Genomic DNA, 16,961 nt, shown 5'->3' on the forward strand with positions numbered 1-16,961 from the left:
AAGTGGTTTGCTGGTGTCCCTCTACAGCGGGGTCATCAGTAGTTAATAACACAGCCACAAACCTCACCTATTTCAAATCAAATCAAAGTTTATTTGTCACGTGCCACAAATACAACAGGTGTAGACCTTACAGTGAAATGATTACTTACAGGCTCTAACCAATAGTGCAAAAAGGTATTAGGTGAACAATAGGTAAGTAAGGAAATAAAACAACAGTAAAAAGACAGGCTATATACAATAGCGAGGCTATATACAGTAGCGAGGCTACATACAGACGCCGGTTAGTCTGGCTGATTGAGGTAGTAAGTACATGTAGATATGGTTAAAGTGACTATGCATATATGATGAACAGAGAGTAGCAGTAGCGTAAAAGAGGGGGTGGTGGAACACAATGCAGATAGCCCAGTTGGCCAATGTGCGGGAGCACTGTTTGGTTGGCCCAATTGAGGTAGTATGTACATTAATATATAGTTAAAGTGACTATGCATATGATAAGCAGAGAGTAGCAGCAGCGTAAAAAAAGAGGGGTTTGGGGGGCACACAATGCAAATAGTCCGGGTAGCCATTTGTTTACCTGTTCAGGAGTCTTATGGCTTGGGGGTAAAAACTGTTGAGAAGCCTTTTTCTCCTAGACTTGGCACTCCGGTACCGCTTGCCATGCGGTAGTAGAGAGAACAGTCTATGACTGGGGTGGCTGGGGTCTTTGACAATTTCTAGGGCCTTCCTCTGACACCGCCTGGTGTAGAGGTCCTGGATGGCAGGCAGCTTAGCCCCAGTGATGTACTGGGCCGTACGCACTACCCTCTGTAGTGGCTTGCGGTCAGAGGCCGAGCAATTGCCGTACCAGGCAGTGATGCAATTTATTTTCATACAATCTGATTTTAAACATAACCACAGTGCTAACCTTATGACTAACCCTAACCTGAAATGAAGACTAAAATGTTAACGATATAGAAAACAATTCCACGAGCGCTTTTTGGACTCCATCGTTTGACGTGTACTGACGCCTTGTTTGGCCCACTCCACACACATTTATGGTGACAAAAAGTAAAGGTCTCCGTTAATTTCTAAATGTATACCTGATGTTAACCAGTGAACTAGAAACGGAATCCATTTTACACTTATTTTGTAGTAATGATGTGTTCTGGACTGATTTGAACCTATATCTTGGCAACAAAATGCATACAACCATTTAAATATGCAAATTATACATATTGTTTTACGAAACTGATTCGACATTAATCTCTATTTTATTAGGAACATTTTTCATACACAAATCAAAATGTATGAAGAAATGGTCCCTTTTAAAATATTTAAATGATTTGGAAAATAATTTAGAATCATTCAAATGTATACAAAACAAAATGTCACTTCCCGTCTGGATTTGATGTGTTTTTTCTCTATGTAATCCCTCTCTGTCTGTTCCGTATTGTGTGTTACTGTTTAATAATAATACAAAATAATACAAAAAAGTTCCACGTGCGCATTCTAGTCACGTGATCCTATCAGCTTGCCCGCAGCGTCACGAGGTCACGAGAGAGTTCACTTTCGGTTCCCTGGTAAGAATGGTCGAAGAACAATTGTAAGTGCCTGAATCATGTTCATTGGAGATACCGGTATGGCAAAGAATGGGAAAGGCTAAATAAGAATTTGTGAAATACGGTGTCGTCTGTAATAGACGTAAGGTATGTGCGGCAATGTTTGTATTGTCAACGCCTAGCGCCACAAGGTGCGCTTGCGCTGCTATTATGCCACCTATGATAGCTAGCTAGTTAATTAACTTTAGCTAGATAGCTAACGTTAGCGCTCTAAACTACAGCATTCCATGTAGGTCAGCGTATTCTATTTATCATATAAATATATTTGAACTCGGCTGCTTTTGTTTTGAGCCATTGCACTTGCATACAATACGTAGTTAGATGTCTCCAGTATCGTTGACGATGAAAGAGTTAGCTAGCTACAGTGCATCTAAAGAAAGGGAGATGTCATGTACGGTACATTCTTCGGAAAGTATTCAGACGCCTTGACCTACTCCACATTTTGTTACGTTACAGCCTTATTCTAAAATGTATTACATCGCCCCCCCCTCCCCCCTCTCTCAATCTACACACAATACTCAACAATGACAAACCCAAAAAAGGTAGACTTTTTAGCTAATTTATTAAAAATAAAACACTGAACTGTTATTTACATAAGTTTTCAGGCCCTTTACTACTCAGTACTTTGTCGAAGCACCTTTGGCAGTGATTACAGCCTCGAGTCTTCTTGGGTGTGACGCTACAAGCTTGGCACATTTGGAGTTTCTCCCAGTCCTTTCAGATTCTCTTAAGAGCTGTCAGGTTGGATGGGGAGCGTCTCTCTCTACACAGCTATTTTCAGGTCTCCAGAGTTGTTAGATAAAGGTTCAACTGTGGGATCTGGCTGGGCCACTCAAGGACATTCAGAGACTTGTCACAAAAAATGTCTTGGTTGTGTGCTTAGGGTCGTTGTCCTGTTGGAAGGTGAACCTGTCTGAGGTCCTGAGTGCTCTGGAGCAGAATTTAATCAAGGATCCCTCTGTACTTTGCTCCATTAATCTTTTCCTCGATCCTGACTAGTCTCCCAGTCCATGCCGATGGATAAACTTCCCCACAGCATGATGGTGCCACATGCTTCACTGTTGGGAGGGTGCCAGGTTTTCTCCAGATGTGACGCTTTGCATTAAGGCCAAAGAGTTCAATCTTGGTTTCATCAGACCAGATAATCTTGTTTATCATGGTCTGCAAGTCCTTTAGTTGCCTTTTGTCAAACTCTTAAGTGGGCTGTCATGTGTCTTTTACTGAAGAGTGGCTTCCGTCTGGCCACTCTACCATAAAGGCCTGATTGATGCAGAGATGGTTGACCTTCTGAAAGGTTCTCCCGTCTCCACAAAGGAACTCTGGAGCTCTGTCATAGTGACCATCAGGTTCTTGGTCATCTCCCTGACCAAGGCCCTTCTTCCCCGATTGCTCAGTTTGACCACGATGCCAGCTCTAGGAAGAGTCTTGGTGTTTACAAACTTCTTCCATTTTAAGAATGATGGAGGCAACTGTGTTTTTGGGGACCTTCAATTCAGTTTACCACAGGTGGACTCCAATCAAGTTGTAGAAACATCTCAAGGATGATCAATGGAAACAGGATGCACCTGAGCTCAATTTTGAGTCTCGTACAAAGGGTCTAAATACTTATGTAAATAAGGTATAGAGGTCGACCAATTATGATTTTTCAACGCCAATACCGATTATTGGAGGACCAAATAAAGATGATACCGATTAATTGGCCAATTTTTATTTATTTGTAATAATGATAATTACAACAATACTGAATGAACACTTATTTTAACTTAATACATCAATAAAATCAATTTAGCCAAAAGTAAATAATGAAACATGTTCAATTTGGTTTAAATAATGCAAAAACAAAGTGTTGGAGAAGAAAGTAAAAGTGCAATATGTGCCATGTAAGAAAGCTAACGTTTCAGTTCCTTGCTCAGAACATGAGAACATATGAAAGCTGGTGGTTCCTTTTAACATGAGTCTTCAATATTCCCAGGTAGGAAGTTTTAGGTTGTAGTTATTATAGGGATTAAATGACTTTCCCTCTATACCATTTGTATTTCATTAACCTTTGACTATTGGATGTTCTTATAGGCACTTTAGTATTGCCAGTGTAACAGTATAGCTTCCGTCCCTCTCCTCGCTCCTCCCTGGGCTCGAACCAGCAACACAACGACAACAGCCACCATCGAAGCAGCGTTACCCGTGCAGAGCAAGTGGAACAACTACTAGAAGGCTCAGAGCGAGTGATATTTGAAACACTATTAGCGTGCACTAACTAGCTAGCCATTTCACTTCGGTTACACCAGCCTCATCTCGGGAGTTGATAGGCTTGAAGTCATAAACAGCGCAATGCTTGATGCACAACGAAGAGCTGCTGGCAAAAAACGCACGAAAGTGCTGTTTGAATGAATGTTTACACGCCTGCTTCTGCCTACCACCGCTCAGTCAGATACTTAGATACTTATATGCTTGTATGCTCAGTCAGATTATATGCAACGCAGGACAAGCTAGATAATATATAGTAATATCATCAACCATGTGTAGTTAACTAGTTGTTATGATTGATTGTTTTTAATAAGATAAGTTTAATGCTAGCTAGCAACTTACCTTGGTTTACTGCATTCGCGTAACAGGCAGTCTCCTTGTGGAGTGCAACGAGAGAGAGGCAGGTGGTTATTGCGTTGGACTAGTTCACTGTAAGGTTGCAAGATTGAGTCCCCCGAGCTGACAAGGTGAAAATCTCTTTCTGCCCCTGAACGAGGCAGTTAACCCACCGTTCCTAGGCCGTCATTGAAAATAAAAATGTGTTCTTAATGACTTGCCATCATTGAAAATAAGAATGTGTTCTTAACTGACTTGCCTAGTTATGGTTAGGGACAGTCGTGCAACGATTGTGCTTTTTCACAAAAATAAATCATCGCCCGTTTGGCAATGTTGGCTGTCTTTGTTAGGAAGAAATTGTCTTCACACAGTTCGCAACGAGCCATGTGGCCCAAACTGCTGCATATACCCTGACTCTGTTGCAAGAGAAGTGACATAAATAAATTCATGTCAGCAGGCAATATTAACTAAATATGCAGGTTTAAAAATATATACTTGTGTATTGATTTTATGAAAAGCATTGATGTTTATTTCATAGGTACACGTTCGAGCAACGACAGTCCTTTTTCGCGAATGCGCACCGCATCGATTATATGCAACGCAGGACACGCTAGATAACCTAGTAATATCATCAACCATGTGTAGTTAACTAGTGATTATGATTGTTTTTTTATAAGATACGTTTAATGCTAGCTAGCAACTTACCTTGGCTTCTTACTGCATTCGCGTAACAGGCAGGCTCCTCGTGGAGTGCAATGAGAAGCAGGTGGTTAGAGCATTGGACTAGTTAACTGTAAGGTTGCAAGATTGACTCCCCGAGCTGACAAGGTAAAAATCTGTCGTTCTGCACCTGAACAAGGCAGTTAACCCATCGTTCCTAGGCCGTCATTGAAAGTAAAAATGTGTTCTTAATGACTTGCCTAGTTGAGTAAAGGTGTAAATCGGTGTCCAAAAATACCAATTTCCGATTGTTATGAAAACCTGAAATCGGCCCTAATTAATCGGCCATTCCGATTAATCGGTCGACCTCTTAAGGTATTTACATTTTTTATAAATCCGCAAACATTTCTAAAACCCTGTTTTTGGCTTGGTAATTATGGGTTATTGTGTGTAGAAGGGTGAGGGAAAACGATTTAATACATTTTAGAAATAGGCTGTAACGTAACATTGTGTAAAATTCAAGGGTCTGAATACTTAACAAATGCACTGTATGAAATGGTGAGTTATGAGGCTACTATCGGAATTGAAATTGGCCAATTTCTTTTGTCATGCAATATTTGAAAATACAAATATTCACTAGCCGGTGGGCTAGTTGTGCGCATTTTCTACTGTTCTAGTCCTGTCTGAAAAGTAGCCATGGGTTAGGGGGCTAGCTTAATTTCCATCCCTGTTCGTTACTTCTTTCAATGAAACAGTTTACTGTTCATGGCAAACAGAAACAAACCGAACGAAACCTGGAGGGACCAACATTAATTTGTCCAATAGTAACTGGTTTTCCAAGGTAAAATCTTTTCCGTTTTGGAGTAAATAGTTTCAGTTGCAAAACCTTTTGCAACATCAACCTAATGAATACACCCCAGCAGATATTCAACTACGACCACAAATTACCTTTGAATTTTAGGTTTTGTCAGCAAGTTCAGAGCTGGGTGACTCATCTCTTACACTTTTCATCCAACATCTACAGTGTTTATTGAAATGAGAAGATAAAAGTTTAAATCTAGTTATGTTTTAAATTGCCAAATGTGTTACTACTTATCTGATCATCTCGAAATACTCCAATAACCATGTTTTATATTAGAGGGACATAAACTCCTATCAACATTTAATTTTTCTCTACAAACCACACATACCGTGGCTCTTCCCCCTCTCACATCAGCTCAGCTCCCTTCCTTTCCCCCTTTATCTTCCCATCTATCAGCTTCCTCCCCTTCCCATCATGGCTACCTCCATGGATCAGTCTACTGTTCTTGAAGATGAGCTCACCTGTCCCGTGTGCTTGGACCTGTTCCGTGACCCCCACCTGCTGCCTTGCGGCCACAACTTCTGCCTCCTCTGCGTCCGCCGCCTCAAACGCCAGGCAGAGCGAGGTCGCTTCCGTTGCCCAGAGTGTCGCGAGAGCCACCGCTGCTCCGCAGCCTCGCAGAAGAACTTCAAGCTGGCCAACATCGCCGACGACTACCGCCTCCGGGGACAGGTATGTGTGTCCTGGGGCCATTTTTTACAAAGCGTCTGAGTAGTACTGCTGATCTATGGTCAGTTTTACCTTTTCAATCTTGGATCAGCACACCTACTCTGAGACGCTTGATACATATGGCGCTTGGTCATAGAAGTTGTGGTAAAAGCAGAAAAGTAAAGTTGATCAGTTTATAGTAGGATTGTCAAAGTTAATGCGTGATGTTTATCGGCATAATTCTTTTTGACGTCGTAAATTGCGTCTCCATTTGTTCACCGCACGAAACCTTTTAAGTGCACCTGTTTCCGCGTTGACCCTTTTTAACCCCGGCGAGTCTAAGCCGGGGGGGGGGGTTCTACTAAGCTATATGGAATTGTTTTAAGCTCGTCTTACCAAGGATCATTTTGCTTTTTGAATTTTACGACCCCTTGGGAAAAAAAATACATCTAATTATTTGATGATTTTTTTGGGGGGGCCTTACTGCTATTAGCTCATAGATACCTATTGAATAACAGCTTCACCGCATGGAACCAGGGGCGTAACTTTTGTTTTAGAAGAGGGGAGGACATAACCTGGCAGGGGGTCTGAATTACTTTTGCTCCCCTAAAATGGGGGGGATGATATATAAAAAGTGCTGTAATTTTTAAACGGTTCACCTGATATGGATGGAAATACCCTCAAATTAAACCTGACAGTACTTACTTTCACTTCATAGTCATTGTTTGTTTTCAAATCCAAACTTGGTGTATTGAGCCGAAAAATAAATGACTTCCCAATAATTATGGAGGGCACTGTAATTCAGATCACAGGCCTAATAGTACTGTAGTGCTCTTTTTACTTGCATACAATATAGCTGGATCACCCCATCCTGCCCCTAGGGGTCCACCGCCCTGCAGCGCCCCAACACACCCCACTCAGCTTTAGGATCTTAGTGAAACATTTATTATTGGTTTCAGATGTGTTACTCCAAGGCCAGAGTGACAACCAACAGTATGGCAGACCCCCAGGGCCAGGACTGAGCCGCCCAGCAGCTAGGGATTGCATAAATAGGTATCTCCCCTGACATGGGCATGTTTTCAATAGACTCCTTTTGTCGTACCATATTCCATATAAGGCATCCAGAATTTACGAAAGTTTCACAGTATACCCTTAATCGTGTAATAAATAAAATCTAGTGAGGCATCACATTTCTTCCATCTATTGTGACATTGCGCGAGGATAACCAACCTTAAAATGAATGCCAATGCAATTAGTCACTATAAATGCTAGTGTTGTGTCGTTGACTATCATTAAATGTGAAGACTGTATATTATCAAATCAATTCTCTGTGTGATTTAAACTAATCATGTAACTTTTTATTTAACTGGGAAGTCGGGGCACCATGGGAAAATGTTTGGTCTTTATTTCCCAAATTAACTCTTCCGATATTTTCATGTCTTATCGACTACAGTTAATTTTCCCATTTAGAAGGCAAACATCACATTACGTCTTTCACAAATAGTTTAATATTTACTCATTCATTTTATACAACATTAAGGTAGAAAACTAATAACTGAGGAATGTACACTTCCAGAGATACCATTATCCTGTCCTACTGCCTTTCCCGATGTCACAAAATAAAATAACTTCGACAGGATTGTTATTTAAATACCCACGGACCATTCCCACATTCTCAAAAATATAAAAATAGTTTAGTCTCAACGTCAACAGTGTAGAGGCGATTCTGAAATGCTGGCCTTTTAGGCAGAGTTGCAAAGAAAAAGCCATATCTCTGTCCAGTGTCTGTTCTTTTGCCCATCTTAATCTTTTATTTTTTTTAAAGTCTGAGATATGGCTTTTTCTTTGCATCTCTGCCTAGAAGGCCAGCAACCCGGAGTTGCCTCTTCACTGTTGACGTTGAGACTGGTGTTTTGCGGGTACTATTTAATGAAGCTGCCAGTTGAGGACTTGTGAGGCGTCTTTCTTAAACTAGACACTCTAATGCACTTGTCCTCTTGCTCAGTGGTTCACCGGGGCCTCCCACTCCTCTTTCTACTCTGGTTAGAGCCAGTTAGCGCTGTTCTGTGAAGGGAGTACTACACAGCGTTGTACAGTTTCTTGGCAATTTCTCACATGGATAGCCTTCATTTCTCAGAACAAGAATAGACTGATGAGTTTCAGAAGAAAGTTCTTTGATTTTGTCCATTTTGAGCTTGTAATCAAACCCAAAAATGCTGATTCTCCAGATACTCAACTAGTCTAAAGGACAGTTTTATTGCTTCTTTAACCAGGACAACAGTTTTCAGCTGTGCTAACATAATTGCAAAAGGGTTTTCTAATGATCAATTAGCCTTTTAAAATGATAAACTTGGATTAGCTAACACAACGTGCCATTGGAACACAGGAGGGATGGTTGCTGATAATGGGCCTCTGTATGCCTATGTAGATATTCCATAAAAGATCTGCCGTTTCCAGCTACAATAGTCATTTACAACATTGACAATGTCTACACTGTATTTCTAATCAATTTGATATTTTAATAGACCAAAAATGTGCTTTTCTTTAAAAAACAAGGACATTTCTATGTGACCCCAAACCTTTTAATTTATTAAAAAATAAAATGTATCCCTGTTTTTCTTTCCAATTCTATGGTATCCGATTGGTAGTAGTTACAGTCTTGTCTCATCGCTGCAACTTCCGTACGGACTCGGGAGAGGCAAAGGTCGAGAGCCATGCTTCTTCCGAAACACAACCCAACCGAGCCACATTGCTTCTTGACACAATGCCCATCCAACCCGGAAGCCAGCCGCACCAATGTGTCGGAGGAAACACTGTACACCTGGCGACCTGGTCAGCGTGCACTGCGCCCGGCGCGCCACAGGAGTCGCTAGTGTGCGATGAGACAAGGATATCCCTGCCGGCCAAACCCTCCCTAACCCGGACGACGCTGGGCCAATTGTGCGCCGCCCCATGGGCCTCCAGGTCGCGGCCGGCTGCGACAGAGCCTGAACTCGAACCCAGAATCTCCGGTGGCACAGCTAGCACTGCGATGCAGTACCTTAGACCACTGCGCCACCCGGGAGGCCCGTGACCCCAAACTTTTGAACAGTAGTGTATCTGTTTCCATTCATAGTATCTCCCAGATCTTCCTCACTTTTTTGTTTGACATGTTTTGTGTCATCGGTAAAATCCTCTATCAACCCTTGATATGGTTTGGAAATAGTCTGACAAACCTCTAAAGTTTATCCTTGAATCTTCTGACTTGTCCAGTGTTTGCTGCACAGACAGAATAAAGTGTTGCATCTGCCAAAGTTCACTTCAGCGCCGTCAGACTGGTCTTCCCAGGTTGCCTGACCCTCCTAAGACCCCTGTCACTGTTTGAACCTGCTCAGATGAGGCATGACAAAGATTGACCTTGGTGTACATTATATTATCCAAAAATAGAATCAATGGTTCAATAATTGAAATTACCATTATTCCCCGTTTCTACACAGTAGCCTGCCCTTCAACTCAAGATTGGAGCTTTGTATCCATTAACTGGTTGTAATAATATACTGCAAAATTAACCTGATCTCTGCAGACTGGTCTTCCCTGGCTGTCTGACCCTGCTGGGACACTTGTCACCATCTGATCCTGCTAAGACATGATGAGCATAGTGTTGTGTACTGACTGTGCACCATGACAGTGAAGCCTATAGTGCTGTTTATACCGTGTCGGTGTGAGAAGTATGGAATTAGCTAGGGAAACTGACAGATTATTAACGTTACATTGCTATACTGACTAAGAAATCTCACATTGTGCTCTCAAAAATTGTCAGAATATCGGTCTTCAATTGTTTGGCCGCTGGTTTCATCATTTGATTCCGATGTAGTGGGATTGAGGCAAAAATAATAACTAAAGTTATTGAAAACTAGCCAAGTTCATTTACTTCTGTTGAAATGCGACAAAACAAAGGCTACAAAACATTTCCATACGCACAAGCTGTTAGATACAGATAGCTAAAGGCTGGAGCTGAACTGGCTGTGGTAACTTCTAAGCTAGCTAGCTAGTTAATTCACTTCATTTGAGAGGGGATGAAACATGTAATGCATTAGCTAACGTTACATGTCAGTTACACTACCAACTCAGCACTGCTAATAAATAAAAACATTTATGTTAAGTCAAACAGCATATCCTTGTCAGTGATTTCAGTCAAATAAAGAGTAGCCAGTTTCTGCTCTGCTTGCTTTTACAACTCTGAGAAAAAGCACAACACACAGAGGCAACAGCTGCCTCTGTTCGCACACTTTGTGATGTCCGCGCAGTCCTAAATCCAGCCGGCATGTGCCAAAGAGTCTACCCGACCACTCTGATACCAGTGCCACTTTTTGTATCACAGTGCAATGATAAAACTGGGGGGGGACAAATGCAATTTGAGAATGTGGGGGGGTCATGCCACCCCGTCTCCAGTGAAAGTTCCACCCCTGCATGGAACAGACGAATGTCTGTCATTTTTTTCCCATATGTATTTAACCCCTTATTTTTGTCAGTCTCCGTATATACTTCCATGTATTTCTTTCAACTGGAACCGGGGGACCTTCAGACTAGTCTTGTGAGGCCTGTGGGTGTCCTAGAGCAAAACAACCGACATATACGTGTTTGTGAGAGACTCACCTTTCCACAGACGGTTAGTGTGTAGCCCAAACTGTTCGGACGCTACAGACACAAGTTGGCAGATCGTCTGTACTTACTTCAGACAAGTCCCAAGATGCTTGTGAGGGTCGTAAAGCAAAATGGAGAACACAAACATGTTTGTGAGAGTCTCATCTTTCCACAGAGGGGTCATAAACTGTTTCAGATGCTACAGACGATTTGACAAACACTGCTCTAGCTCTGTCACCTTTCACTGCATTGAATTTAGGGGGTTAAGCGCAGAACAAAACACAGCTACAGTCAATGCTTGCGCCTTCAGCTACATCGCTGAAGTACCGTGTGCCTCCAGGCAAAATCGTAAAAGTTATGGCTAATATTACTGCAGCTATGTTTTCTTTCTGCTGTGGATTCATGCTTATGTCGAGGGCCATTTTAAATGACCCCGAAGTCGCTAAACAAGCAATATTGTTTCGCTAGTAATGTTACTTAGCTAGCTAGCCAACCGGATAACTTGACCTTCCTGTGCACATTTGGATGGCACAGGAAGGACTGAAATGGAATAGGTTACTCAAAGAGATGCTTCAAACGTAGGCTGCATATGCAACAGTGGGGTGTGTATGATTGTGTGTGTGTATGTGAGAGGATGTGTGTGAGTGGGTTATCTGAACAGTGCATATAGTTAGTGTTTTCATCACATTGTTGGACAAGTTTTAAAGCTCTTTGTATCCATAGAGCCAGTTCTTTTTTCTAATAGTCACACTCATTTAGAAGGCCTGAAGCTTTAACAGTACTTAAAGGTGTGGGTGTGTGAGAGAGTGTGTATGTGCTGTGCCCGAATTACACTTCAATAACATTAATGAGAGGGAATAGGCCTACTTAAACACTGGGACCATTAATTAATAAAAGCTGTATGTTACAGTGACTTTGTCTGTGGTGAGAAATGCTCATCATTTTGTGTTTTACGTCCCTTACAATCAAGCATAATATGCCTGTAATTTCAATGCACTGTTTGAAATGGAAGAATATTTATTTATGGCCAAATTTGAGCAAATTCAAAAATGTTGATTAATCGTGATTACCGAATGCCATTAATTTGATTTATTTTTGCTATTTTATAGGACTGTCACTGTGATGATGACCTTAGTTTTAGGATAATTAATCTATACAATAGCTTACTCTACTGATTCATAGCCTATAGGTCTACCACAAAACACAGCATACTTTATTCCTTGTCCTTTCTCTGTGCTGTCACTATGATGTCCAGGCAGCGTTGTCAAGACCACAACAACCAGATGGTGGCCCCCCGGCAACAGCCAAGATCCCTGTGTCCGTGCCCTGTGACTACTGCCGCCCAGGGGACATTAGCGAGGCGGGGAAAGGGGAACCTGGAGCTCCCGGGGCTGAAGGAGAGGTGGTGTTTGCGGTGAAGACGTGTCTGAAATGCGAGGTGTCCATGTGTCAGGTAAAGATATGGGAGGCCCATACATGGAATATTGCTATTCAGCACCCATAATTCCAAATATGTTAGTGTGGCACCCTTGTTAAGCACTGTGGAGCAGAAATATTCCAACATTATTCTGTCTACGTTTTTGCGCAGCACCAGTATTCTCAACACATTGGGTGTTTTCGAGCACTAAGGCTAACTAAGCTGAATATAGACGAAAGTTGGCGAGTGAAGTCTGTGGAGGTGCATCTGTGACAACTGAAAGTCGGACGCTAGTGGTTTTTCAACAGCAAGGCTCATATCAACATGGCAGTGTCAACAGAGCTGTGATTCATGGTGAAAAAAGTACCAAATTGTCATACTTGAGTAAAAGAATAGATACCTTAATAGAAAGTTACTCAAGTAAAAGTGAGTCACCCAGTAAAATACTTATATAAAGCAAAACAGAGAGCACCGTTGTCTTGTTTTTATTTTATTTACCAATAGCCAGGGGCACACTCTAAAACTCTGACATAATTTACAAAAGATGCGTTTGTGTTTAGTGAATTCCCCCAGATCAGAGGCAGTAGGGATGACCAGGGATGCTCTCTTGATAGGTGTGTGAATTTGACAATTTTCCTGTCCTGCTAAGCATTCAAAATGTAACGAGCACTTTTAGGTCTCAGGGGAAATGTATGGAGTAAAAAGTACATTATTTTCTTTAGGAATGTAGTGAAGTAAAAGTTGTCAAATATAAATAGTAAAGTACAGATACCCCAAAAAACTACTTAAGCAGTACTTTAAAGTATTTTACACTGCTGCGATTGTTAATAAAAGTTTTTCTTTATAAATGTCAAACTTTTCTATACCCCCATATCACGCACACAAATTTAAAACATAGAGACTGTGTACAATTGAATTGGTTAGAGAGGTCTCATGTATCACTTTCATTTGTGACCTCTTGCTTTAGAATTACGGAAAAGTTGGTTCCTGTTTCAGTCATGTCTTTGGCCACGTTTGCGTTGGTCTTACAAAACTCCCCTGATGATTGATTGACAAATAGTGCCTCCCAAATATGTATTTATTTTCGAACATTACTTTTTTTTCTTAATTTTGTCCGTGTCAGGAGCATGTGAAGGCCCACCTGGAGCTACCTGCATTTAGGGAGCACCCCCTGACCGAGCCCCTGGGAGACCTTAGGAAGAGGAAGTGTCCCGAACATGATGAGATGTACCGCTACTACTGCATGGACGACAGCATGTGTGTCTGTAATGCCTGTACCATAGAGGGGGGCCACGCCGGACACACCATCAAGACCCTGAAGAACACCATGAAGGGTCTGAAGGTAAAGGCTCTAGAGTTGGAACCTAAATGACAATGATTGTAGGAAGAGCGGTAGCGTTAAGAGGTCTCTGTTGGTTGGTCTACTAGTCAGGAGGGTGATGTACATGCCTAAATGTAGCACTCCAAAAACCAAAGAACACCATGACAGATCTGAAGGTAAAAGCAGACCTGCCAAAATGCACTAATTTTGCATACCAACTATGCAATTCTCTGTACACAATTCTCTGTACGCATGTACTCAGGTACGAGATCCGAGTTAAAAGTACGCAGAAATGAATAAGGCCTGATTTTTGTTTTTACATGTTTTAAAAATATTTTTTATAAAAACTAAATCCACTGAGTAAATCTAACATCCCGATTCTTGAGCTGCAACACACAGACATGTACGGAGTTTGTGTCAACGGACATGGAGATTAATACATCATTATTCGACGTAGCTACCCCGTGTCTGCCCCTCCTGTTTGTTGTGATGCTGAGTTTGTCGACTGTCAGCTGTACGTAAACTCGCGTACAAATCTCTTTTTGACTCCGTGTGTTGTGGAAAGGTCAACACTAATTGTTTCAAGCTAACTTTAGCGAACATGATATGGTCATTCAGTGGGCTCTAAAGTGCCAGCAGTTCACTCGCATTTGCTAGTGAAAGAAAGTGTGATATACATTTAATTCTGCGTCCCATTAGTTGTATTTTCCACGTAACATTACGAGGATCATGCATCCTGATAGACTGTAACTGTAATTATGATCCACGTCACAAAAAGCATTACAAAAGTATAATCAAAAGTAAATCTAAACATCATGGCATTAAATGGATTGGGGAGTTTAGAAGACTGCGCGATGAAGAATGAATGAGTGTCTGGTATTAGCTATAGAGGCAATGCTTCTAAAAATGCCTTTGCACTAGATTGGAGGTTATATAAATTTCAAAAATCTTAAATGATGTTTGCGCAGCAAAGAAACCCAATAGGCACCTTTTACAAAGGCTGAAACACCGGACTCTTCTAGCGACAGCGTTCAGATTCCCTTTGCGGTAGCCTACTTCTATTCTGTGTAGCCAGTTTGCGGTCTGTCGACGCAATCATTTATTTTTGTTTATATGTTTTCAAAATGATTTTCCTTTTGGTGTTAATTAGGAACCATGTCTAAAAAGCCAATACTTGTGAGCTGGCCCTAGTGATTGGCTCTGTTTGAGAGGTGACAAGCGTTCCTCTACTATAGAGACTGAATTTGGGGGCCAAGGCAAGCTGGATCTGAAGACCTTCTATGCAGATGTCAGAAACGTATTTTCCTCTGCAGTAGACTACATGTTGCTGAAATTACCATTTGGAGATGTGCCTCTCCAGCATGCAGTGGTCGCTGACATTGCCAACAGGCAGACTGCTAAATTCTCATCCCTCAACTTTTTCATGGCCCGCTGTCCTTGCATTATTCCTGAGGGAACCTCTGTTGATCAGGCAACAACCTTTTGAGTCTGGTCAACATGTGCACGGATCAGACCTGGAGAGAAATTGGCACAATGAAAAAAAGGGGAGGGGGGGCAGCCTGGTCTACCTTTCAGATGTGATGCTAGTTATATTCCACTGCAATGCAGACTGCTAATGAATATTCAGTCTCGTTTCCAAGAACAAAACCCAGTACAAAGCCTCCCTCAGTACATACATGCTGAGTGCCCTCGAGTGCCCTCGTTACCAAGAAGGTTTCAATGATTGCCAGAGGAACTGTTTGTCACAGAGAAGTCTACCCTGATGCCCTGCTGCATAAAGCTATTATTTCCTGAACATTTGAAGGTCTCCAGAAGATTTGTTCTCACCCACTGTTTCCTATCATAGCGTTTTTGTTTTTATTATGAATAATATGGTTATTTGATACTGATGCTCTGCTTCAAACATTTGTTGTTCTTATCATATCAGAGTTTTTAAATAAAAAGGGTATCGTGGATAAGACTTTGGTACATTTTGTACCTAAACAAATGACTTATTTGTTTAATAAAATAAGAACTCCAAGAATAAAGACCATTTGTGTTCTTTCTAATTATATCTTGTTAGTGACTTTTACCATATGTGTAAATGGAATAATGTCAAGAACGTATTTTAACCTTTTTATAGACTTGATTTGGTACAATTCTGTAATTGCGATCATACTCACAAAACAGCATGAGCTTGCGGGGGAAAGAGAACCCCAATTCGGCTGAATTTCCAATTTGCTACATGCTTCTGGTACTCTAAAAAGTTGGACAGGGTTGGCAGGTCTGTTAAAGCTCTGCTAGAACACACTCCCAAGCAAGAAGAATATACCCCCAATTACTTTCAAACAAAAGGTAAAACACACACACTCAACAGTGAACCACACACACACACACACACACACACACACACACACACACACACACACACACACACACACACACACACACACACACACACACACACACACACACACACACACACACACACACACACACACACACAGAGATACAAAGACCACACGTATGTGCTCTAGAACACAGGTGAATACAGGTGAATATCATTTTATTGTTGTCACTAGTCTGACATGGTTGAGCGAATGAGACCATGTGCGAGTCCCAAATGGCACCCTATTCCCTATAGTGGGAAGAAAGCTATCCCATAGGGCTCTGTTCAAAAGTAGTAAACTATAAAGTAGCGTGTCATTTAGGACTCATCATAACTTGTGATCTCACTGTTTGAATGACTTGTTCAACCCATTTCCAGAAGTGACTTGTCTGAACCAATGAGAGAAAGGGAGACATTTTCAGTTCACCATTTACCCTCACTAAAGTCTTGTCATAGTGAATGTAGGTAACACTGGTTCTCCCCCTGTCTCTATTTCTCTTCCCCCTAACTCTCTCTCTTCCCCCTAACACACACTCTCCTCCTCTCTCTTCTCCCCACAAACTCCTCCCTGGTTTCTCCCCCTCTCTCTGGTCCCTCAGGGCATTTTGGAGACCCAGCTACAGAAGGTGGACAGGAAGTTGAGCAAAGCAGAAAAAACTCTCCAGGAGCAGAAAGTGGAGGAACAAATTAACAAGGTAAGTGCTGATCCAGGATATGTTTTGTCTTGTAGACTGAATGAATATGATTATATGGACGGAGGGGACCTGATCCTAGATCGGCACTCCTATTCTGAGACACTTTCTGAGTACCGACCCGGACTCTTATTGTAATGTAAGATGTCATGTATTTGTTTGTTCACAGAGTTGTATATTTTCATGCATTTT

General features: G+C 41.6%; 1 protein-coding gene across 4 annotated transcripts in view; it reads left to right on the top strand.

The window, feature by feature from the left end:
• Positions 1-1,502: 1,502 nt before the first annotated feature.
• LOC124014009 (E3 ubiquitin/ISG15 ligase TRIM25-like) overlaps positions 1,503-16,961 on the top strand; it is a 34,027-nt gene continuing 18,568 nt past the window's right edge. For 2 of the 4 annotated variants that reach the window (XM_046328641.1, XM_046328638.1), the window contains exons 1-5: positions 1,532-1,685; positions 6,097-6,372; positions 12,227-12,424; positions 13,512-13,730; positions 16,677-16,772. In XM_046328641.1, the coding sequence (XP_046184597.1) occupies positions 6,115-6,372; positions 12,227-12,424; positions 13,512-13,730; positions 16,677-16,772 (771 nt within the window). In that variant the 5' untranslated portion in view covers positions 1,532-1,685; positions 6,097-6,114. Of the gene's footprint in view, positions 1,686-6,096; positions 6,373-12,226; positions 12,425-13,511; positions 13,731-16,676; positions 16,773-16,961 lie in introns of all 4 variants that reach the window. The other 2 variants (XM_046328640.1, XM_046328639.1) reach the window with 2 other exon arrangements.

The sequence above is a fragment of the Oncorhynchus gorbuscha genome, linkage group LG25 (genome assembly GCF_021184085.1).
Source record: "Oncorhynchus gorbuscha isolate QuinsamMale2020 ecotype Even-year linkage group LG25, OgorEven_v1.0, whole genome shotgun sequence".
Lineage (NCBI taxonomy): Eukaryota > Metazoa > Chordata > Actinopteri > Salmoniformes > Salmonidae > Oncorhynchus > Oncorhynchus gorbuscha.